The sequence below is a fragment of the Chelmon rostratus genome, chromosome 17 (genome assembly GCF_017976325.1).
Source record: "Chelmon rostratus isolate fCheRos1 chromosome 17, fCheRos1.pri, whole genome shotgun sequence".
Taxonomy (NCBI): Eukaryota; Metazoa; Chordata; class Actinopteri; order Chaetodontiformes; family Chaetodontidae; genus Chelmon; species Chelmon rostratus.
In genome coordinates this window covers 8,977,033-9,000,141 of record NC_055674.1, presented here as the reverse complement: position 1 = coordinate 9,000,141, position 23,109 = coordinate 8,977,033, and the positions used below count along the sequence as shown (strand labels likewise).

The 23,109-nt window shown below is 45.2% G+C and overlaps 3 protein-coding genes across 5 annotated transcripts in view; 1 reads left to right on the top strand and 2 right to left on the bottom strand.

Moving 5' to 3' along the window:
* Nucleotides 1–214: 214 nt before the first annotated feature.
* On the top strand, nucleotides 215–6,745 carry trim35-12 (tripartite motif containing 35-12). 2 transcript variants are annotated; one of them, XM_041956366.1, is made up of 6 exons: nucleotides 215–885; nucleotides 1,123–1,218; nucleotides 1,727–1,957; nucleotides 2,042–2,064; nucleotides 2,162–2,280; nucleotides 2,402–6,745. In XM_041956366.1, the coding sequence occupies exons 1-6, from the start codon at nucleotides 346–348 to the stop codon at nucleotides 2,959–2,961; spliced, it is 1,569 nt and encodes a 522-aa protein (XP_041812300.1). In that variant the 5' UTR covers nucleotides 215–345; the 3' UTR covers nucleotides 2,962–6,745. The 2 variants fall into 2 exon arrangements, with proteins under 2 accessions (XP_041812300.1, XP_041812299.1); XM_041956365.1 differs by lacking the exon at nucleotides 2,042–2,064 and having other exon boundaries at nucleotides 2,103–2,280.
* Nucleotides 3,056–8,237, bottom strand: LOC121620345 (C-factor-like). The gene is made up of 7 exons (XM_041956369.1): nucleotides 8,099–8,237; nucleotides 5,936–6,270; nucleotides 5,763–5,817; nucleotides 5,412–5,599; nucleotides 5,099–5,260; nucleotides 4,856–4,966; nucleotides 3,056–3,266 (listed from the first exon to the last, which is right to left on the bottom strand). Exons 2-7 carry the CDS (start codon nucleotides 6,167–6,169, stop codon nucleotides 3,153–3,155), a joined length of 864 nt encoding a protein of 287 aa, XP_041812303.1. The 5' UTR covers nucleotides 6,170–6,270; nucleotides 8,099–8,237; the 3' UTR covers nucleotides 3,056–3,152.
* A 124-nt stretch (nucleotides 8,238–8,361) lies between these two features.
* The window catches only part of LOC121620341 (potassium channel subfamily T member 2), a 35,991-nt gene continuing 21,243 nt past the window's right edge, over nucleotides 8,362–23,109 (bottom strand). The window contains exons 13-29 of one of the 2 annotated variants that reach the window (XM_041956358.1): nucleotides 22,377–22,485; nucleotides 17,223–17,331; nucleotides 15,894–16,046; nucleotides 15,555–15,808; nucleotides 15,070–15,105; nucleotides 14,836–15,018; nucleotides 14,594–14,724; nucleotides 14,334–14,506; nucleotides 13,742–13,813; nucleotides 13,469–13,603; nucleotides 12,576–12,687; nucleotides 11,611–11,712; nucleotides 11,435–11,518; nucleotides 11,224–11,352; nucleotides 10,187–10,532; nucleotides 8,597–8,681; nucleotides 8,362–8,494 (exon numbers count right to left, since the gene is read on the bottom strand). In XM_041956358.1, coding sequence (XP_041812292.1) covers nucleotides 8,377–8,494; nucleotides 8,597–8,681; nucleotides 10,187–10,532; nucleotides 11,224–11,352; nucleotides 11,435–11,518; nucleotides 11,611–11,712; nucleotides 12,576–12,687; nucleotides 13,469–13,603; nucleotides 13,742–13,813; nucleotides 14,334–14,506; nucleotides 14,594–14,724; nucleotides 14,836–15,018; nucleotides 15,070–15,105; nucleotides 15,555–15,808; nucleotides 15,894–16,046; nucleotides 17,223–17,331; nucleotides 22,377–22,485 — 2,331 coding nt within the window. In that variant the 3' untranslated portion in view covers nucleotides 8,362–8,376. The remainder of the gene's footprint in view (nucleotides 8,495–8,596; nucleotides 8,682–10,186; nucleotides 10,533–11,223; nucleotides 11,353–11,434; nucleotides 11,519–11,610; nucleotides 11,713–12,575; nucleotides 12,688–13,468; nucleotides 13,604–13,741; nucleotides 13,814–14,333; nucleotides 14,507–14,593; nucleotides 14,725–14,835; nucleotides 15,019–15,069; nucleotides 15,106–15,554; nucleotides 15,809–15,893; nucleotides 16,047–17,222; nucleotides 17,332–22,376; nucleotides 22,486–23,109) is intronic. The other variant, XM_041956361.1, reaches the window with a different exon arrangement.

Below are 23,109 nucleotides of genomic sequence, written 5' to 3'. Positions count from 1 at the left end.
ACTCCTTTATCACCAGCACCTGACTGTACAGCTGTCCGAGCACTTCCAGCAACATTCATGCTTTATGTCTGAAGAATAAAAACTCCCCTTTTGACTCAGCTGCCCCCTTTCACAGAACCCTGGTGTGGCGTGCAGATGAGGGGTGGTGACATGTCCTTTATTTACTAGAAGTGAAGTAAACCTGTTCTTCAGGTCCCTGTTGATCTATAAGCGTGCTCGCTCATAACCTGTGTCCAGATTGCTCTGTGGACTCGCTGCATTCAGAGAGGAGCAATTCTTCCCAACAGAGCACTTTCCACGGCAAACAACCACATAAAAGCGGTCTCCCGCCAACAGGAACCTGCCATGGCGCTGCGCCCACGTGCTTCCTCCCAGCCTGGAAAACTTTCCTTCTTCCAGAGTCCCAAGGTAGCCTCAGCCCTTCGACCGCGGGCCGCCTCCTCGCGGTCAGGCTCCATGCTGGAAGAGGAGCTGTCCTGTCCAGTCTGCTGCGAGATCTTCAAGGACCCCGTGGTGCTCAAGTGCAGCCACAGCTTCTGCCGAGCCTGCCTGCAGCAGTTCTGGAACAAGAAGAAGGCCAGGCGCGAGTGTCCCGTCTGCAGGAGGAAGTGCTCCCTGACGGAGCCCACGGTCAGCCTGGCGCTGAAGAACGTGGCCGACACCTTCCTGAGGGAGCAGGAGGGCAGGACGGGCCCAGCTGGAGAGTGGGCTGGCGGGGCGGAGGAGCAGGCAGGGAGGGTGGAGGTGAAGTGCACCGCGCATGGGGAAGTTCTCAAGCTCTTCTGTCTGGATGACTTTGAAGCCCTCTGCTGTGTGTGTCACACCTCCAAGAAGCATCAGGGACACCGAGTGTGTCCCCTGGAAGAGGGAGCCCAGGACCTCAAGGTAACGTGCTCTCGCTTAGCTGCATTTTATTGTGGTTTTAAACCAACTTTTTAATAATTACTGGAAATACAGTAAGATCTGTAAAGTGGTTCTTCCAGATGTCTCATCTGAGTAGCTGTGCAAAGTCAGAAACATCAGAAATATTTAACATTTTACGCTCACCGTCAGAATAATCTGAGGATCATTTTCAGCCACCGCTGTCGGACACTTGTTTGACACTCTGCCCTCGCCCTTTAGGCAGAGCTGAAGGCAGAGCTGATTCCCCTGAAGAAGAACCTGCGCTGCCTGTATGAAGCCAAGCAGGAGTGTGATGACACAACTGTGCACATCAAGGTATCAATAAACACACAGAGATCCCTGAGACACTCCAGGACCAGCATGACCAGTGACATGACTGAAGCTGTTGCTGTGTAAACATGTCAGCCAAGGTGTCAGAAAAGCCTCCTGGTTTCAATAACAAGAATGCTAAGTTGGGAATTTTGCCATTGCGGAAAAGGTTTTGAATCAGGATTATTATGATGAAACAAAGAAAAGAAGATTAAATCCAGAGGGTGTGTCTTAGTGATGCGTTTAGAAGTATCAAATACAGGAAATGAGGACACTGCAGGGTCACATAAGGGTATTGTGGTCATTTTATTTTATGGCCAGGGAATGTATTGAGTGCACAAAGTATAAGGGACACTTGCTTTTCATGATGTACACATGGTAATGATCCCTTATTGAATTAAAGCAGTCCCAAAGGAGGAGATGCAGCTGAGGCTGATAAGACTACAACTCACTATCAGTCACATTAATGCGCATTCGCCGAATCCTGATTCCACTTAATGTCCACGTGTGCTAGAACCAGACTCAGGCCACAGAAAAGCAGATCAAAGAGGAGTTTGAGGAGCTGCGGGAGTTTCTGCAGAAAGAAGAGGCGGCTCGACTGGCCGCCCTGCAGCAGGAGGACGAGGAGAAGAAAGACCTGGTGAGGAAGAAGACGGAGAGCATCACCAGCGGCATCCTCACCTTCTCTCACGCTATCATCGCCATAGAGAATGAGATAGCTTCCAGCGACGCTCTCTTCCTTAAGGTGAGAGTGTTTTTTTGTCCGCTTCTCTCTCTGAATTCATCCGATGGTGCGCACAGTTTATAATGTCCTCTCTTTTGATTTCAGAACTATGCCAACACAAAGAAAAGGTAGCTGCTTTTTAATATTCTGCATCTGTTTCTACCAGATTCAGCTCACCAGCTGTTCAGTATACGTTGATTCCTGTGTGTGGTTGTCGTCTCACAGAGCACAGATCCCACAGAAGGATCCAGGAAAATTGTCAGGTGCTCTTATAAATGTGGCCAAGCATGTCAGTTCCCTCAAATACCACGTGTGGGAGAAGATGGTGGACCTGGTTCAGTACAGTAAGCGCTCGCTATCACTATTATTCAGTGAATCGTTTGACCCTGAGGAAGAGGACAAAGTGGTGTGCCTCTTTTGTGTACATTACTAAATCACCATGTGGTTTTTCTCTTTCCCTTTCAGCGCCCATCACCCTGGACCCCAACACTGCCTACTCGTGGTTGTCCCTCTCCTCAGACCTGACCAGCGTCACCAACAGGGGATCCCTCCAGCAGCTCCCGGCCAATCCCGAACGTTTCGGCCACTTTGTGTTCGTGCTGGGCTCTGAGGGCTTCACTTCGGGCCGCCACGCCTGGGAGGTGGAGGTGGGCGACAAGGCGGACTGGATGCTCGGCGTGGTCAAGGGGTCCGTCGACAGGAAAGGCCGCATCTCGGGCTGTCCCGAGGGCGGCTTTTGGATGATCTCGCACTACGAAGGCGAGTACTCGGCCATGACGAGGCCCAGCACCCCGCTGCACCTGGAGGGGGAGCTGACCCGAGTCAGGGTGCAGCTGGACTACGACTCTGGAGAGGTGACCTTCTCCAATCCTGTCAGCATGACGCCCATCTACACCTTCACCGACTTCTTCACTGAGAAGATGTACCCCTTCTTCTGCCCTGGAGCCAACATCAACGGCAATAACCCCAACCCGCTTAAGATCTGCCCCGTCAAGGTGGCTGTGTGGAACAGTGCCACGTGGTGATTTGACCTCACAGAGGACATATAAGCGTTTAAATTTAACAAATTACCCAATGTGATGATGTCAGTGCATGTTTGTGTATAAAAAGAGCACAATACAAGCAAAGTATGTGACAGGTACTGGTTTATTTCACGTGGGTTCATTCAGTGATTGACTTGATGAAGCGTGATGAAGCACAGTGTGGTTGTTTAAAGCTACCAGGGGATGTTCCCGCCTTTATTGTCCAGGAAGGTTCCACTCTGCTTCTCGGTCAGCGAGGCCACCACGCGAAGCATCCTCTGCACGCTCTCCGCAGCGTCGATCTCCCCCTGGTGGCCAGAAGTAACACACAGTTAACAGGAAGGCTCACACAGCGGGTCAGTTCTCCTCACTCCTAGTTAGTAAAACGTTTCTACCCGCAGACCAGTTATAAACTTCATTCACACTTAAAGCGATATAAGCAATTAAGATCTGCTTCTTTTCCCCCTCAAATGTGACCCTGAACTGTTTTCCAGTGTCAGCGTAAAACTGTAAAAATAAGCTCAATCTGCCATTTTCTGTAGAAGCCGCCAACGGTCGTGCTTGCAATTATTCTTTAAAATGCTGTCATCATTAATGAATGATAACAGCAAACAATTACTATAATTATTAAATGATTCTAAGATAACAAAGCTTTCACTTTCTTGTGGTAATTTGTCTCATTAGCTCAAGAAGGCCAACTTCTGGAGATATCTGCATATTAATTCATCTGGAGAAAAACGCTTTGTGAGATTGATCAGAGTGGACCATGACATGAACACACTGCTCTGTTTCAAGGCAAACGATGTGAACTTTTGATCAACGTTCGCCATTTGTTGTAAGAATGTTTTCCCAGGTGATTTGATGTGAGGGTATTTCCATCATGGCTTACAGTGGTCAATTTAAAGCAGATGTGTGATGAAATCTCGTTGGCGTAGAAGAGAAACTACTCACAGTGGTGGGCGTTTAATAAAGCATATAAATAAGTAAGATTGAAGTCTAATGGAGGGATCAGTAATGAGAATTCCTTGATCTGATGTGCTCAGCTTAAATCAGTTACTACCATTAAAACACTGTCAATGCATGCTGGCATGGCCCTCCTTATCTCTAATACACTTTATGAGTGAGAACAGGAGGAACAGCCCTTTGTCTGTTTGAGATAACGAGATAAATGAACCCCTGATGATGAGAAAACGAGCTTTGCTCTCTCCAGATAATGAAATAATCAGCTCCTGAACTCGTAATTGCGAGCCCAGCCTTTTTCAGCTTCCGTGATTATCAACCCTGACCTGCATTCTTTTGTGATCCACGTCTGATTCGATCTGAACAGTCTCATCAGAATTGATGTGGTTTTTATGTCACTCTGTGTTTGCAAGTGGAAACATGGAGGACGTCTGCGATCATGCTGCAAACTTCTTCAAAATGACAATCGCAAAGAAAAATCAGTGAGTTAGGCAGATATGTGGCGCTATGGGAATAGTTGTGCTGTATCCTGGTGAACTGGTTTTTAATCTGTAAAAGAAAACTGAATCTGATTCCGTTGTGATTTGCAAATAACGAGCAACGTTTCATGGTGTATTTCATAACGGGTATCTGTCTAACTTGATAGTCCTGCTTTGGTATTGTTCAGAGCATCTGGATTACCACAGGTGGATTACTTGTTCAAAGTCGTATCAGGAGTGTGAAAAGCAAAACCTGTGACCTGAAATCCTGCACTGTGAATGAAGCCCGCCGTGTAAAAAGATCTCAAAACTACCGTGTGTGAAATGTGCTGTTGATATTGTGCTTCTCATTTAATAATGTAAACTCATCATTCAGAGCCGACTTTGGCTCCTCTGCAGTTGTTTTATTGTCTCCTTTATGACTGGACCGGCAGGGTCAGTGAAAACTGCTGACTCACCTCCTCTCCACCCATTTCGGTGCGCACCCAGCCAGGGTGCAGCAAAGAAAACAGGATCTCATCCCTCCTCAGCTCCTCTGCAGCACACGCCGCCATCATGTTCAGACCGGCCTGACAAGAGAGGAGGGGGAGGGAAATGAGAAGACAGGTCGATTAAGGCAATGGGTGAACAGTTTCACCCGTCAAACCGCGAGATGAGGCCTGCGAGTGGCAGATCACAGCATTGGAGGGGTTGTTGCTAACCTTGCTGATGCGGTAGGAGATGGCGGGGAAGAGGGCGTATGAGCCTTTGACAGACTCCAATGAAGCCAGTGATGAGGAGATGCAGACGACCGCCGCTTTCCTGCTGGACATCCCCGGCATCTTGCTGGCCTTCGCTGCTGCACGAAGGTGAGGCAGGAACTCCTAATGATGGCCACCAGCAAGAAAGTCAGCAAGAGGAAACGGAAAACTTTCAGCGCGCAGATGGCATCACCCAATTTCCTTCCTTTAAATTGAAAAAAAAAAAAATGCAGCATTGAAGCGTTTCAGACATGACACCTTTCCACTCCCTTACTTTAACGATGAACGTAGGGCCCATGACGTTGGTGTTGAAAGAATTCTGCATGTCCTCGGGAGTGGTCTCCTGTAGGATGCTCTTGTCCTGGAACCCCGCGTTGTTAATCAGCAGGTTGAGGCCGTCCGTCCCGACCACAGAGCCCACCTGCTGGGCGCACTGCTTTATGTTACTAAGGTCAGTGGCATCTGACAGAGAGAGAAAGAAAGTGGAGCACCGGGGGCAGTCATCAACAGAAAGACAGTCAGATAAAGATCACAACGCGGTGCTATTCATAGAGTCAAGGCCAGCGTGAACATGGCAGCAGGAAGGAGAATAATAGACTGTAACAGAGGAACAGAGAGGTCCTACCCAGACGCATGATGTGGATGACGTTAGGATGCTTCTTCGCCAGTGTTCGCAAGGCCTGTAAATACACAAAGACTGCGACTTTGTGGTTTGCAAGATCATTTAAAAAGATTTTTTTTCTTTCCATAATTTAGGGATTAGAAATACAATGAAGCACAGAGGAGGTAAAAACTCACCTCAGCCCTGGGTCCATCTGGGTCCCTGCAACAGGCAAACAGCTTTTTCACTGGACAGTCGGCCTCCATCATTTGCTTCACCATTTCCAGGCCCAAGCCTCTGTTGGCTCCAGTGATAAGCACGCTGACCGGCTGCGCTGCCATTTCGTCTACCTCAGTTTGCACAGTTCTCTTTCTGGGCTCACATATTAAAGCCTCTGTTGGGTGTTTGGCGTTCAGCTTGGCCACACCCATGCTCTCATGCAGCAGCGTTTATCATCCAGCTTCCGCTCTTCCTCAAAATCCGAGCGAGTCACCATGACAAGTAAAAGCGAGTGCGGGGGTTGGCTCACTTTCTGATAAGATGAAGATGTCATAATGTTTATATATGCTGCATTAAGAGGAGTGTGTTGATCATGTTGGCTTTGCAAAGCTCACAAAGCAAAGCAGCACACACACAGTCAAGGACTTCCTGGTGATGAATATAATGGAAAAGTCCAGTGACCTGAGCTCCATTTAAAAATGCACTTTAAGTTTTTGTCCCACACAAACTTACCCAACAGCCTGAACATGAAGAATCATGTTACACCTTGATAATTCAAGTCATATGGATGCATACACTAACTAATGCAACACATGTTGCAGTATTTTGTGGTCTTCTGTGAGCTTTGGGACATTACAGTCATTGAATTAGAGCCGTTTAGTGTGAGTCATGAACATAAGCTCAGGAATGTGCAAACAAACTGTGTCCGACAGCTGAGTGATTCATTAGGAATAAAGTGTTTTTACATACGACTAAAGTTATTAACGAGTGAAATAAGATTGTGGCTATGGCGGCACAAACTGATAACAAAACAGCAATAAAGCAATGACAAGCTATGATGACTGACTTTAATATGTACATATTTGTCATCTGTTATATTGGCACTAAAGCTACAGGAGTGGTGTTGGCAGGGACGCCGACTGGCATTCCCACCACACGGCCGCACCATTTCTATATGAAACGGCACATTCAGAAGTTCTGACAAAAGATTCACAGAGGCTCCCAAATCCTTGGTAAACAAACAGCATAAACGTCTGACCTAACAAGTAATTCACTTCAATATAACAGATTAAAATCTCACGTTTCTTTAAACAACTGAAAACCTATTAAACGAGGTGGACTAGTTTGAGAAAACGAGCAGAATGATCTCACTCCACTGGCACATTTTTCATTTGTTTTCAGAGTAATGAGATTTCCTCTGGCTGACAGTCTAATTATATTATAGATTTGAATTCTTAATGAGCAAACAAATGACTTGAAAAGTGGATATTTATTGCAGTGTGCAATAAATACAGCAAATATTTAATTGTAAAGCTCATAAACTGGCTTGGAAACTGAGAGCTGAATGAACGTCTCTCTGACACCAGCTCAAAAATGTTGCATTATAAGCTCCACGAAGGCCGTATTTATTGCAGGGCTGTTATACTGGATGGCATTATACTGTTGTTATATATGTTCCCGTTATTTTGTCCATCCCCTGCATCTGGAACATGCATGTCAGCAAAAGCAAGCTGGCGGCATGACGGCTCACGCTGAGTGACAGAAGCAGAGAGAGCGTGACTTTCAGAAAAGACAGGCGAACAATAAACTCAGGAACAGGTTTGTTCTAAGAGAACTCATCCAACTGAAGGCAATAAAATACTCCAGACTTCGATGTGAATGAATGCCCTGCACTGACGATGCATGCTGGCTGCCTACTTATAGTATGCCCAGTATTGAGACAGCTCTTTGGATTCCTCCGCTGCTGGTGAGCATGAAACAAATGTGTGTGCGTTTGACTGTGTAAGCAACAGGTATAAAGTTTCCAAAAGGCTTTATGAAAACAAGAAAAAAAAAGGAAACAACACAGGGTGTGTGCACTGTAGTGTCACTTTCAAATACTTCAAACAACATTAAGTGTAAGAAAAACACACCGCGGACACAGAGGACACACACACACATACACACACGCACACAAAATATCCCTTGACTTTCATTTGGCAGCAGATTTCCTTCGGCTGTCCAGATGAAATTGGCAGTGTCTTGCTCTTGATCCATAACCACACACACACACACACATTCATCCGCACACTTACACACAGTACACACAACCACACACGATGCAGTACATAACATGCACGTACACAGATATAAATACATACAGGTTTTCATTAAATGCACTTGTGTCCACAGTTCTCCGCTTTGAAAATAGGAAGGTGCATAAATAAAACATTCCCATCGTTATAGAAAAGGTCCATGCATGTCCGGCGCCTCTGAGTTCACCGAGACCGAACGTGGAGAAAATACGAGGGCTGTGTGCCATCTGGCTGCATTCCTTTCTGTCTCACCACTCCTTGATTCCTGCTTCTCTCTCCAGAGTGTGTTGTTGTGTCTCCTCTCTCTGGCAGTGCTTTGACAGTATATTTGTCTTTTTTGTCTCTCACAGATGGGTGCTGTCCTGCATATCGAACCTGTGGCTCTCTGAGAGCCCGGCGCTGCACTTCCTGTTGCCGCCCTGATTGGGTACCAGAGAGAGGGGGTCTGGTCTGATAAGGTACCTGCAGATGGGCCACAGACAAATCCAATTCTGTAACATTTGTAGTTTTCACGCTGTGGCCATGTTATAGTGCTATTAATGATATTCAGCTGTATGCACTCACACAACGTCGTGCAGCTCCAGTCTGGTGTCTGGAGAAGGGTTGATGAGGATATAAGACAATCTGTTCCCTTGGTCTGTCATCCCATCTGACACAGGAAGAAAAGAGGTGAGTGAGGCAGGAAATAAAATATGCACAGGACATACAGCAGGCTGTGCAACATCCGTGAACACAGAAAAGAGGCTACGTTACCATGAGTCACAAAACAGGAAGACAAACTTAGATAAAAATGGACACAAGCGGAATACACAGAGAGAAACAGAATATAAACAACAGGGGAGGAAGAAGTCCTCAGATTCTTACTGACGTAAGATACAACAATGTAAAAATACTTCACTGCAGTTAAAAGTAGTGCATTCTAATCCTAATTCAGCAAAAATACAGTATTTACAGAATCTAACGTAAAAGTAGTCATAGTACAGAAAGGAAGCAGCGGAAACATCAATTATTTTTTATTCTTGTTGCAAGATTGGTAGCTTGGTGGGATGAATGCTTTAAATCTTAAGATCTAGTAGAGTTCCAGCAGTCGGTAGTAAAGTCCAGCAGTGACAAAGCATGGCCAGTTGTAGAATTAAATAGCTAAGGTGTGGCTATGTAAACACACATAACACACAAACTGAACCTGCAGGTTTGCATATCATAGGAGAGAGGACTGTTGGCCTTCTAGTTATGTATGACATCATTAGGTTTTTATTACTGATGTATTTATGCACATGTAGCATTTTATTGGTGTAGCTGGTGGAGGTGGAGCATGTTTTAACTACTTTACACACCGTTACACACAGTCCAGCAGTTCCCAAAATAGGGATCAAGGGTCCAAAGGGTCCTAAGATAAATCTGAGTGGTCATGTGATTATTAATGGGGTGGGAAAGAAGAAAAAACAATGCTCTCCTACACAAATTTTTATTTTTTTAATTTCTCCTAATCTTTGCCTTTTTTGTTAAATATGGAATACATCTGAAACGTGATCAGCAACTATTTTGATGATCGATTAATCGTCATTTTTTAGGGAAAAAAAGGTCAAAATGATCTGATTCCAGCTGCTTAAATGCAAATAATTCTCCCTCTATGACAGAAAACTGAACATCTTTGAGTTCTGCACAAACCAAGACATTTTAGGATGTCACCTTTGCTGAAATGCTGATTTCTCACCATTGTCTGACATTTTATAGAGAGAACTGATCAATTAATTCAACAGTGCAAATAATAATTAATTAAATAATTAGAAAACAAGAATTAGGTGCAGTCCTAAAAAAAGGCTGGTTTACTCTTTAACAATCCACTGTATTTATAAGATTATCATATGTTTATTTATGTAAATCTTAATTTGTAAAGTAACTAGTAACTACAGCTGTCAAATAAATGTAGTGGAGTAAAAAGTACAATATTTAGTAGATAATATTATAGTAGTAGTATTAGTAAGATGTATAAAGTAGTTTAAAATACTGAAGTTAAATGACAGTAAAGTACATCTACCTCCAGATATTTAAGTGCAGTACTCGAGTAAATGTACTCAGTTACATTCAACCACTAGTAACCAAACTTGAGATCAGGAGCAGAACACTTTGGCACACAGGCTGACACAGACTTACTGAATCCAGTTGGAGAAAGGCCCAAGTGTTTCATCCTCGTTCGCACCAGGGCGTTGAGTTCTTGCCTCTCCGAGCGCCGGAACAGCGTCAGTCTCTGCTGGCTGATCCTCTCCGCCGCGCTGCCCGGACCCCCCTTGGCCGCGCTGGAGCCCCGACCCCCCTTCCTGCTCAGCCGCCGGGCCCACTGCATGCTCTTCCTCCTGAGCAGGGGGTGGTCTGAGGAGTGGGAAGAGGTGGAGACGGGCTCCGAGGAGGTGGAGTTACGATGAGCACTGGTCCGGGACAACAGGGGCTCCCTGGGCTCTCTGGTGTCCTCGTAGTCTTCCACCGTGATGGACACCTGGGACTGTGACGCACAAACATAACCGCATACTCACACACTAACGCACACAAACGTCTCATTCCCTTATGCTGTGTTCATCCTGATATCACACTGATTTTTATTAAATCTGTCTCTGATTTCTCAAAATGAAGAGGAATTAATACCTCCTTATCATACTAGAAATAAATGATTAAGATCCACTGCTGCCTATGATGAACAGTCCAAAGCATGAAGCATCTTTTGTGCAAACAACATAATCGTCATGCCCCTAATTTTTCTTTCAAAAATTAAAGTTCCCACATTGGTGAAAATGTCATGGCATCACGTCTACTATATAGATTTCTTTCTGAATATGCAAGTTTCTCTACATGTCTGTCTCACATGACTGTTAATGGCAGAGAGAGCCTCGATTTTAAAAAAGCCAATTCTATGTGTAATATCTCATTATCCAGGAATTAAATTCTACAGAGTTACCTTTCCTGTCTTTGTATTTTTAGCTCTGCTACAGATATAATTTAAAAATACCAAATCAGTATATTCTTCTTTGAACTCATTGTATTGTGGGATGTAATACACATTAGGGCCTCTGGGGGGTGCCAGCAGGGCTTTAGAGTATGAACTTGTTGATTTACATGTCTTGCTCAATTGTACCAGTCAGTTCAGTGACTTTAACCTGCGGCTCTTGACCCCAAAACCAGTAAGAGCAGCAGCTGACCTCAGAGACTGGAAGCTTATGAGCCTCTGTCCGGTAGATGCCGATGGGAATGTCTCCATTGGAGGAGCACAGCTTCTGATAGAGTCTGCCGTAGGTGCGGATCCACAGGTCATCCTCTGTGATTTTCATCTAGAAAACAAACGCCACATTTAGCCTCAGCGGCGCTTCACAGTCTAAAAAGGCTGAATTCAGTGACTGTCCAGCTACTCACAGCACAGAGGAAACCTGAGCCAGGCATGGAGTCTAAACCCAGCAGCAGTCTGGTGATGGAGATCATGTAGTCCTTCACAAATGACTGGCAGAACACAGCAAACGAGTCAACAGGAATAGATCGGATTTAGCATTTAGCCACATTTTGTTGTTTTGTTGAGTCTGCGTTTGAGATACCTGGTAGAGGAGAGTGTCCAGCATGCTGACACTGAACACCTTCCCTGCAGCGAAGGGCAGGCGAAACATAAACACCAGATTGGACCCCTTCTCCCTTTCCTTCTGCAGATCAAACACACAAACCACAGACACACAAACAACACACACACACACACTTTCCTGATTACACTGGTCTTCGTGCAGAAGGGTTGATGTGATGCACATTTCTCAAATCCAGACACTTTGCAAGCGTCATCAGACCTGCTCCTACAAAACACGCGTATTTTTCTTTTCATAATCTTATTTATTCAGTCAGGCATCCAGTCCAGCTTGCAGTGGGCTGAAGGAAGCGTAACATCCAGGGCTAAACTGTTCAAACCAACATTAATTCTCACAGCCAATTTGCAGTTCCCAGTGCATGTGTGACGTGGGATTAAACCCGAAAATCTCAAGAAAACACACACAAACATGCATCGCCCAAACAAAGAAAAGGCTGGAAATCCACCAAAGGTTCTTCCTGCTGTGAGACAGCACTGCCAGAAATTTCAAAAACAGCGATTTTATAATGATGTTAAGCTCTTTACTGATTTGTTGATACATGTTATTCATGCCCAAAGGCAGAATTCATTAAGACACAGGGAGATCAACATTAACAACAACAGCAATTAAAAAAGGAAAAGCGGCAACGGGGCGAAAAGAACAAAAACCACAAGGCTATAATGTTCACTGCAAAACTTCACAGCGGCTGTGACAGAAGCACTTTTCAGCTCGCAGCTTTTCATCAAGACGAAGCAACGTTAGCAGTGATTCAATGAACGTATTTCTGAAAAGCACAGAGGAGGCTAAAGGATGGCTTTCATAATGCTAAACAGTCTGCGGTGTGTTTGTTCTCATTGTTTTGCTTTTTTTCATTATGACCTCTGAAGTCTGGGTTGAGGGAAATGAAAGAGAGCGAGTGTGGGGGTGTGAAGGTATGAAGCTTTTACCTTTTCCAGCTTGGACAGGGCCAGAGAGTAGTGGTCTTTGACTTTGAACTGCATAAAGCGCATGTTGGCTGGGTGGGTGAGCTCCGTGATGATACTAAGAGCTGGGAACAGTCTGGGGGAGAAGAAGCACACAGACAAGAGAGAATAAAACACAGCAGCAGTACCTTATATCAGGGCATTATATGCTTGTTTTTTTGTCTGACGGGATATATAAAGATGGCACCGCAAGAGTGGCAGATAGTTGCAGCAGCTCTAACGACAGTGCTGCAGACTGCTGCATCCACGCTACCGCAGGTCCTTCATCCCAGCAGCCGTCAGACTGTTTAACTCCAGCATCGTTTAATTTAATGTAGAACTGCGTTGATGTTGTTTCACATCACAACATATCCTGTGCAATATCATGTATTTTTACTGTGCAATAGCCTAAATTTGACACTGTATTTTATTATTCATATTTTTCTCATGTGTAATTCAAAATCCTCCGTGAACATTGTTTCACAGGGCAATATTGTTTGTACTCTCTTGTAAATAATGAACGCAGCCTCTATAGTTAATTTTATTTTGTCTGTTTTTATTGTCCATTTGTTCTACTTGGTTTTTTTTCTACCTCTCATTTTTATTCTTGCTGTTGTAACAAGTGAGTTTCCCTGACCTGGAATAAAAAATAGTCTTATTTCATCTTATTTTAAGATAACTGTGGATCTTTGAGACTAGATATTTTATTTTATTTATTATTAATTGTTTTAAAAATCTTGGTAAGTCAAAATTTCCTGATTTGTTGGCAGATAATTTTCCTAATTATTATTCATTTGAACATTTCCCCCATCGTACTGCTATAGAGTTGCAGTTAAAACAGTGTGTGAGACTGCAGAGCGAGTTTGTGCAAAGCAGACCTGAAGAGGGTCTGGACGTTGACGATAGTCTTTGCATCAGCCATGTAGTCCTCCTCCGCAATCATGGAGCTCTCCTTGTCGACCACCACCATGGTGTTGGCGAAAGTCACTCCACATCGCAGCAAACTGTCCAAACTGTGGAGAGATGGGCAGTAAGAATAAATCAAAGCATAACCTAAGCCGTTTGAGAATGATCAAGATTCAGGGAAGAGTGAAAGATGAGAAAGAGGGAGATAAAAGATTAAATCAGTCAGGGGCTTCGGTCTGTCTTACTTGTCAATGGAGCCCACAGTATAGAACACCATGGGGAACCAACAGATTGCCTCCAGGAAGTCTGCTTCAGGTCTGAACCAATCAAAACACAAAGACTTTAGATTTCCTCCAGCAGAGATTTGTATGTACCATGATGAAGAGCTAATGTCCCCACAGAGGCAGAACCCCCTCACTCAGCCTGAGAAATACAACACAGCCAGACTGCCTGCAGAGAAAGCTGAAAATAACAACACTACACTGGAGTGACTCAGCATTTATTGCCTTTTTATTGGATTCCACTCTCATTTGGCCTGACTGCGTTTGTGTACCAGCCACAGAACATGACACAGGATTGTGGAGCACATTGTCCTGAAAGCATTCAGCTTTGCACAAATCATGTTTGCCGTGACCTTAAATAGCTCCGTTTTTCTCCTCTGCTGGTTATTTAAGGAGGAACCCGTTTTACCATCGTGCGCAACCTAGATTTGTGGGTTAGCTGTTGTGCTCACAGCAACAATTTTGGCCAACACTAACATGTAACCTATTTCAGCTTGAAGCTGTGTTCACGAGCATGGCCGCCGCATTACAGCAAATAGCACAGATGCATCCTTACATGCTCTCCAGCAGCAGCACGATGGGGTTGAGCTCCTTCCTGGGTCGGTAGTAGGCCCGTAGGGGCACAATGAAGTTGTACAGACCGTTGCCTGCACTCTCCGCCGACACGATGATCAATTTGTTTTTGAAGCCATACGAGCGGGCATCCTCGAAAAGGGTGTGGTGGCAAGCCTAGGAGAGAGGCAGAGTGGCCAGTGGAGTGTGATGTGCAATGTGTACTTGTGAGAAATAAAGATGCGAGCCATTTAAATGCCATACCTTGTCCATGCGCAGGCAGCAGAAAGGCATCTTCTCTTGAAGGAGGTGGCACAGCGTAGGCGAGCTGCCGATGTATGGAGAGTTCAGCGGGTATCCCTTCACCCACCTGTACCACAAGCCCACAGTTACCTCTGAACAAACTTACACATCTACATACCCATGAATGAAAGCATCTTCTGTTGCTTACTCGCAGTGTCGACCCCACCAGTGGGCGCTCTCATCTTTGTCACTGTCCTCCTTGCCCTCCTCCCCTCCTTCGTCCTCTGACTGGTCCCCCAGCAGGTCAAAGGTGGGGTTGTTGACACCATCCACCAGCTCCAGGACGGGAGCGATGCTGTGCCGCCTCTCCTCGGCTGAGTCTCCAATGGCGGGCAGGGCCAGAGTGTTAGCGCCACCCATCTCCGTCCTGGAGTTGCTCCTGCTTCCTCTTCCGCTGCCCAGCCCGGTGCTCCCCGGGTCTTGGCCCTCTGGGCTGCTGTCGCTGGAGTCCTGCAGGTCGATGGCCACCGTGCCTGAAACATGCGCACGCAGCCACAGTGATTATCAGAGCAGAGATCAAGCTATAAGAGATCAAACACTACATGTGATGTGTTTGCACAGATCCCTGATAATGCATACTGTAGCAAGAGCTTTGATAACCTGCGAGCTGGACACTTTCATTGTTGTCCACCAGGTGGTGTGTTTGCAAAACCACAATATCTGACATTTCAGTTCATTTGGCAGCTGCTCTTATCAGCTGTGACTTATAATCAGATACATGAAGATTGGAAAAGCTATGAATATTTCTAATCACCCAGCGAGGCCTCCAATGTGAGAACTGCATAATTCTGACAGCTGTAACTGTGCTGCTGTCTAAGACAGTTTAACGACAGGTTTGCATGTTTGACCAACATGGAAAGTGCAAACAGAAGGTCAGTGTGTAAATGTTACAAAGTCTTTGTGCCGTGCCCATCTGACTGACCCATGCTGGCGATGATGCTGTGGACTGGCAGGCGGGTGAGTCCATGGTAGATGGTTTGGGGCACTCCCCTGGCATTTCCTCCCGTGCCGCCCCATGATGGCTCCCTCTGGCCCCTGACAAATGCTGAGTTCTCCTCTTTGGAGATGTTGATGTAAAAGCATGTGTCAGAGGCCCCCATGATGTGGCAGGGACCAGGGTTCAGCAGGATGTTGGTGGTGTCCAATCTGCGCACTCCAATCAGACATACTCCATACCTGCAGCCGCAGAGACGAGGTCAGCTCTGAACCATGCGGGTTGATGCTCGTTCTCATTTCTTGGCTTTTTCACATTATGACTTACTTTTTGTGAGCATGGAAGGAGGCAAAGGTGAAACTCTTGCCCTGGTATTCCCCGAAGAATTTACTTTCCTCCAGGCGGATGTGATGCACCTCATTGGCAGAGCAGCGCCGGTAGGTTCGGTGCCATTGGTCCGCCGAACATGCACCGCCCTCCCTGAGACAGAAAAGAGGATTGATTGGCCACGTGGGGAAAGACTGACCTTTAAAACACATCACACAACGCACCCAGCTCAGCACCGGGGCCACGTCCGATGATTTTGCACTCAAGGTCGCAGAGGTAACATCTCACATCTCTGTCATAGCTGCTGATCAATACTTCAATCAACACACAGATGTACACAAGGACACCCAGCCTGTCTGAACAATAGGTCCCAGATGTCCACATTCACACAGCTAAGTGGACAACGTGCTTCTCACTTTAACCGCGGAGGCTAAAGAGGTGATAACAGGAAGCAAGGTTGTGGTGGCAGCGTGAATGTGGGTGGCCTGCGACAAAGGCTGCATTATATAAACAAGTGTTATATCAAATGTGCGGTTTACAGGAACTAAGTGAAAGCAGCATTGTAACAGCCAATAAACCAAATGGCATCAAGTCCAGATATAGACGCATACTTATGAACACGGATGTTGAGCTCACCAGGCAAAAGTTATAGAGAGTTTAAATTAGTATTTCTTTAACAAATATGCACATCGTCATTTCTGTGTTTCTTTGCAAACCATTGTTGAAAAAGAGGTCTATTATGTAGAAACATTAAGGAAAAAAATCTTGTTGCAACTGCAATCTTGTGCATTGAACAGATAACGTTCTGGTTCTGCTCACTTCGTTGAGTGACAAAGTGATTAATTAGTGATATATTTAATCTTTTGCCTCTCTTGTATAAATTTGTGTAAAGCTTGACATGCTGTCTGCAGTTTGAACACTGCAAGTTAGCAACAATGATCATCATAAATGAATCTTCTCAGCACTATTTCTAAATAACAAGCTATTTTTTAATTCTCTTACGAAATCTCCTCACAGACTCCCACAGCACAGCATGCAAAGACAGAGGACTTTGGTGAACGCTGAGCACAAATGTGCCACAGAAATCCTGGGTGTGAATGCAGATCCTACCTGTTGAGGGCTTGAAAAGCTCCCACACGTTGCTTGAAGGCCTCTTGGGGTGTCGTTCTGAGAAAAAAACCTCAAAGAGTGAGTGACAGTGACGAGACAGCTCACTTATTCACTGTATCGACTGAACAACTCTGATTTCATTATTATATTTAATGTTTTACACTTGACTACTGTGAACAATCAAAGCAGGACAGACAGACAGAAAGCAAATGAACTCACTGTCCTCTGGAGGAGTGGATCAAAAGAGTGATGAGCGTCGAGGTACCCGGGCACACGCAGTTCAAAGCCAGCATAGCGTATTTAAACTCTTCCTCACACACCACATGATCTGCAGACACAGGAAACACGAGCTGCAGAGTGACTGAGGCGCAAAAAACAAACACTCGCGTTGTGTTCCATAAAGCGCTCAACTCTGAACCCAAGAAGGCTGCAGTGAATACAAATGTGTTGTTGGAAAAGACTCTCCTAGCCTCGGTCAGTGTGTGTGTGTGTGTGTGTGTGTGTGTGTGTGTGTGGCAGAGAAGGCTGCTGTTACATCCCATTAATCCAGGTGTAAGTGACATAAGGGGTCAGGGCTTAAATCTAATTAAATCTTTTAAAGGGTACGCTCAACCAGATCAAATAAAAATCACAAATGATCTCACTTTACGGCGAGCAGTATTTAGTCATGCTGTTTGCAGTCGTACCTGCTGAGGTTTGGAGATATAACTCTCTGAATTTTAATGCTCGTGGATAGAATCTCATTTGTGGCGCTAAAAGGACTGATGTGTCATGTTTTGATTAATGATTTGGTTTATGAAGTGTGAAACAGTAAAAAAAAAAAAAAAAAAAAAATCCCATCACATTTCCAGTCGTCTGCAAATACTTTGTTTTGCTCAAACAACAATCCAAAACCCACAAAATATTACAATTGATACTGATATAAAACAGGTGAGGAGCTAGAACCAGCAAGTGTTTGGCTTTTTTGCTGTGCATACAACTTAAAGAATAACTATAAAAAGTGGTGTTGGTTAATTTTTTGCTATTGCAAGCTCAAAAAATTGAAGAATAGCATTTAAAAAACTAAACAGCAACATGTCTTTCTGGACACAATCTGCTGGTTTCTCAGTAAAATCCAAAATGTTACCAGTTTGCACTGGAACTACTTTCTGCAGACAAAATATTCTCAATAAACGCTGATGTTGTGTTCTCTCTGTGGCGCTCGCAATGTATTATACATTCAATGGCCACTTTATTAGGTACACCCTGCTAGTACTGGGTTGGACCCCCTTTTGCCTTCAGAACTGCCTTAATCCTTCGTGGCATAGATTCAACAAGGTACTGGAAACACTCCTCAGAGAGTTTGGTCCATATTGACATGATAGCATCACGCAGTTGCTGCTGATTTGTCGGCTGCACATCCATGATGCAAATCTCCCGTTCCACCACATCCCAAAGGTGCTCTATTGGATTGATATCTGCTGACTGTGGAGGCCATTTGAGTCCAGTGAACTCATTGTCATGTTCAAGAAACCAATCTGAGATGACTCGAGCTTTATGACATGGTGCGTTATCCTGCTGGAAGTAGCCATCAGACGATGGGTACACTGTGGTCATAAAGAGATGGACATGGTCAGCAACAATACTCAGGTAGGCTGTGGCATTGAAACGATGCTCACTTGGTACTAAGGGGCCCAAAGTGTGCCAAGAAAATATTCCTCACACTATTACACCACGGACCCGTTGATACAAGGCAGGATGGATCCATGCTTTCATGTTATTGACGCCAAATTCTGACCCTGCCATCTGAATGTCGCAGCAGAAATCGAGACTCATCAGACCAGGCGACGTTTTTTCCAATCTTCTATTGTCCAATTTTGGTGAGCCTGTGCGAATTGTAGCCTCAGTTTCCTGTTCTTAGCTGACAGGAGTGGCACACGGTGTGGTCTTCTGCTGCTGTAGCCCATTTGCCTCAAGGTTTGACGTGTTGTGCGTTCAGAGATGCTTTTCTGCATACGTCGGTTGTAACGAGTGGTTATTTGAGTTACTGTTGCCTTTTTTATCAGCTTGAACCAGTCTGGCCATTCTCCTCTGACCTCTGGCATCAACAAGGCATTTTCACCCATAGAACTGCCGCTCAGTAGATATTTTCTCTTTTTCGGACCTTTCTCTTTAAACCCTAGAGATGGTTGTGCATGAAAATCCCAGTAGATCAGCAGTTTCTGAAATACTCAGACCAGCCCGTCTGGCACCAACAACCATGCCACGTTCAAGGTCACCTTTCTTCCCCATTCTGATGCTCGGTTTGAACTGCAGCAGATTGTCTTAACCATATCTACATGCCTAAATGCATAGAGTTGCTGCCATGTGATTGGCTGATTAGAAATTTGTGTTAACGAGCAGTTGGATAGGTGTACCTAATAAAGTGGGTTAGTTAGTGTACATTTCACTGTCAATGGCTGCTGCTCAGCACCAAAAAACTGCGCGCTGACTATAAAAAGTGTCTCTATTTCACGTTGGAAAACATCTTGTCGCTTGATGTTTGTCTAACAACAAAGAGTGGAACAGACAGCTGAGTCCTCCATCACCCTTTTCCCCCTGTTTACTCCCATGGGGTCAATTTTGTGTCACCGCTGTGGCCCACCACTCAGTTTTTGGGGATGATGGGAAGACCTAGCAACAAGCCAGTGATTCAGTGACAGCCTCATTAAACCACAGTCCTCCTGTTGACCTGTTCAAACACAGCCTCCTCTTTGAAAGGAAGAAACAACAGATTGATTAATGCTTGTATTAACCCAATCAATGATTCAGGCTCAGGGAGGGTCCTTCCCCCCTGCTGGGTAAATCCTGAGTGCATTATGTTCGCTGATGAGCGCGTAGGCATATTAGGGCTGCCTTGTTTACCAACAATGTTGAGCTAGGTCCTAAAAGCACAAAGTGCTCTGTATTAGGAAATAATAGGTGACAAACGTCAGAGCCTGACATGAAGTATCAGACTCCATCAGCTGCCAGTCTGAGTAACAGGAGGCCAGCTGAGATGTACGTGCAGTCTTTCAGAAATTAGTCATGTCTGTGTTTGCCTGAGGCTGAGCAGGTGTGAGACATGACAATTAAAACTGTCAATTGTGGACCTTCAGCTGAAGTACAAATGTTCTCGCGGCTGAGAGCGGTGCATCACAATGCAGCTCACACACAAACACACGGCCTCTCGCTATACAGCCTGCTTTTACTGAGCGATGGGCATCTAAAGCCTACAGAGGATAAAACGAATACATTGATGGTGCATCTGCGGAGCAACAGCATTGACTACTGTCTTATGTTTCTAACTGCCAAAGCACAGACAGTCGTCACACACCAAACTGAGTCTTTTGTCCAAAATACAATTTCCAATGTCCTTCATAAACCTCTCTTCAGCACTGTGATCCCCTTCAGTTCACATCGTCTTCTTTGCTTACTGTTCACTACAGCCCTCCATCCTGCACTGTATCCTTCAGGTGCCTGGACCCAGACCAGGAGAGAAACCAATTACCAACCTTGACACACTGAGCATACACACACACACACAGACACGCTCTCTCTATCCTCTCTCTCCCACCGTTTCAGGGTTTTTGTGCCGTCCCCAATACACCCAGACTGCGTGATGTTTTCTCTCACACACTGGTTTTAAAGGTGTAATCCTGTGTGTGCAGATATGTGTGTGTGCGTGCAGACGCGGTTACTTGCACCCTCTGCAAGAGCGCAATTACAACCTGACCACAGGCCCACCGGTGGAGCTAATTAAATCAGTACGCCGTTATTGTTTGAATGAGTCAGCCCCCATCAACACCGTGTGGCTACAATGAGCCGAGCTCAGGGGGGCGACCGGCTATTATTGTTCAAAACATAAACTGGGGAGATAATCAATTGACACTCTGCGCCCAATTCTGTTTTGTTACTCAAACGCCTCCGGGTTTCCTGCCCTGCTGCAGCTTCATGCCGACAGATCTTTCCTAATATACGCCGGGCTGTTATTAAGCTATTCCTGTGGATCAAATTAAATCTTGTATCTCTTGCTCATTAATGCCTCCCACACTAGCACTTAGTGAGCATTTTCCAAATGGTGTCAAAACATGGCATCCGTACTTTACAGTAACGCCTATGTGACTGCAGTTATTTGCTCTTCCTATTCTACCTACGGTGACTTCAGGGCATTACAGTCACCTGATTTTGAACTTGGCTTTGTTCAAACTCAGTTCACTATAGTCCAACAGGGACTGTCTTATTCCACTCTGAATGGCTGTTGCATCAACACAGGCATGGCTATTCCATAAGAAACAACATCACATTTTAAAATGAGTGAGGAAGATATTCAAACATTGAAAAAGCTCACACTATGTCAGTGTAAGATTACACATCAAAGCAATTCATGCACATGTTACAGCTTCCGACTGCCAGCACAGACTCCACACAGCTCACTCAGTTGCTATCTTAGATGAGCATGAATTTTTCTTTGGACCTGACAATTCCTGCCCCACTAATAACAAAGTCCTCTGTCTGGCTGTGTTTAAGGGTATTTAAACAGCACTGCAGGGGCAAAGGAGGATTGCCTGCGGGAGAGCACGCCTGCCATGTTAGCACAACAGCAAAACTCATCAAAAGGAGGGGATTTTCTTTGCGAAGGTAGCAAAGCAAAACATTAATCATTGATAGAGACAGCTGGGATGAGGGCGGCAAGCTAGAAATGAGTTTGACGATCTCCAGAGCTGTAGGCAGGGAGATGTGTGAGAGAGAGGAAAGGGTGACAGAGAGTTTGGTTCCTCTTCTTTCACTCACAGATGATTGACTGGCATCTTCTGTTAAGCAGGAGAAGAAGGGACGCTCTCCAAACGGCAATGCAAGAACTCGCAGAAACCCTCAAAAGGGCTTACAGCCAAGCCAAGCCAATCTGTCCAGCGCTTCTTCAGAGCTGGGAGGACGGAGAGCTGCGCTGCTGCACCGGCGCGCTGATAGTTTCAGGCTTACAAATCAAGCCAAGCTCAGGTGGAAAATGAGACTCGACAGCTGATGAATCGCACAGGAAATGAAGTGCAGACAGGAACAGGAGGGCTCATTTTCCCCTGGCATTGCAATGCAACCCTGAAGCAGCAAAATAAAAATGTTTACCTAATAACCCAGTATTTTTCTACTGCTATGTATCACGACTGGTGCCAAAACAATTCCAGTCACAAACTGAGCAAAATCAACTGTCAAATTGGGCCAGGAAAACACATTTTTTAAGTAGGTGTCTTCCCATTATTTCCTGCATCCTGATGTGATCATATGACAGCAGCTGCATCCAAACAAAACCGAGACGCACACCTTTGGTCGACACCTCAAGTCCCAGACAGTGTATTTGATTTCGCACTCCCTTCCCACCTGCAAATTTGACGTGGAACTTGTTCTCTGGCTTGAGAATCTGGACGTAGAGGGGGCAATTTGGAGCGAAGTCTTTCACTGCCCAGGCTCGGAGGATGGTCTGATGATCCTGAGAAAATTGGAGACAGAGGGGAGTGAGATGGATGGAGTGAAAACAAGATATATAGAGAGGGAAAATGCGATGGAGAGAGAAATAGAAGTGGAAGCCCATCATTAGCTGTAGCTCCTCTCTAATAATCCTCTTAAACCACTGACTGCACAGAGCAATCGAACGGCCGCTGCAGCATTTCACAGTAATGCAATTCTGACGTCCTTCTAAGTATTCAAGAAAGCACAGAACACGTGGCCATGAAGGCTGAACTGAGTAAAACTGACCCTGAGACAGTTGATAATAATTCACTCACAGGAAAAACAGGACTTTACGGCCAGGCCAGCGGCTCTGTGAGGCCACAGCGCTAACACGATGATGTCAACCATATTTACCATTTTAATTTAGTGTGTTTAGATACTAACAGATGCTAAGTGCAGCTGAGGCTGATGGGAATGCCATTAGTTTTTAGTTTTGCAGGCATGTAGTCATAAAGCAAAGTGTTGAACAAATGAATGATGATGTTACTAGAAGAAAAATTAAGGGATCAAACAAAAGACAGAGGGATTCCTCCTTTGTGGACTATGGACTACTAGTGATCCATCCAATAGCTGTTGAGACATTTAAGTCTGAGACTGGCTAACA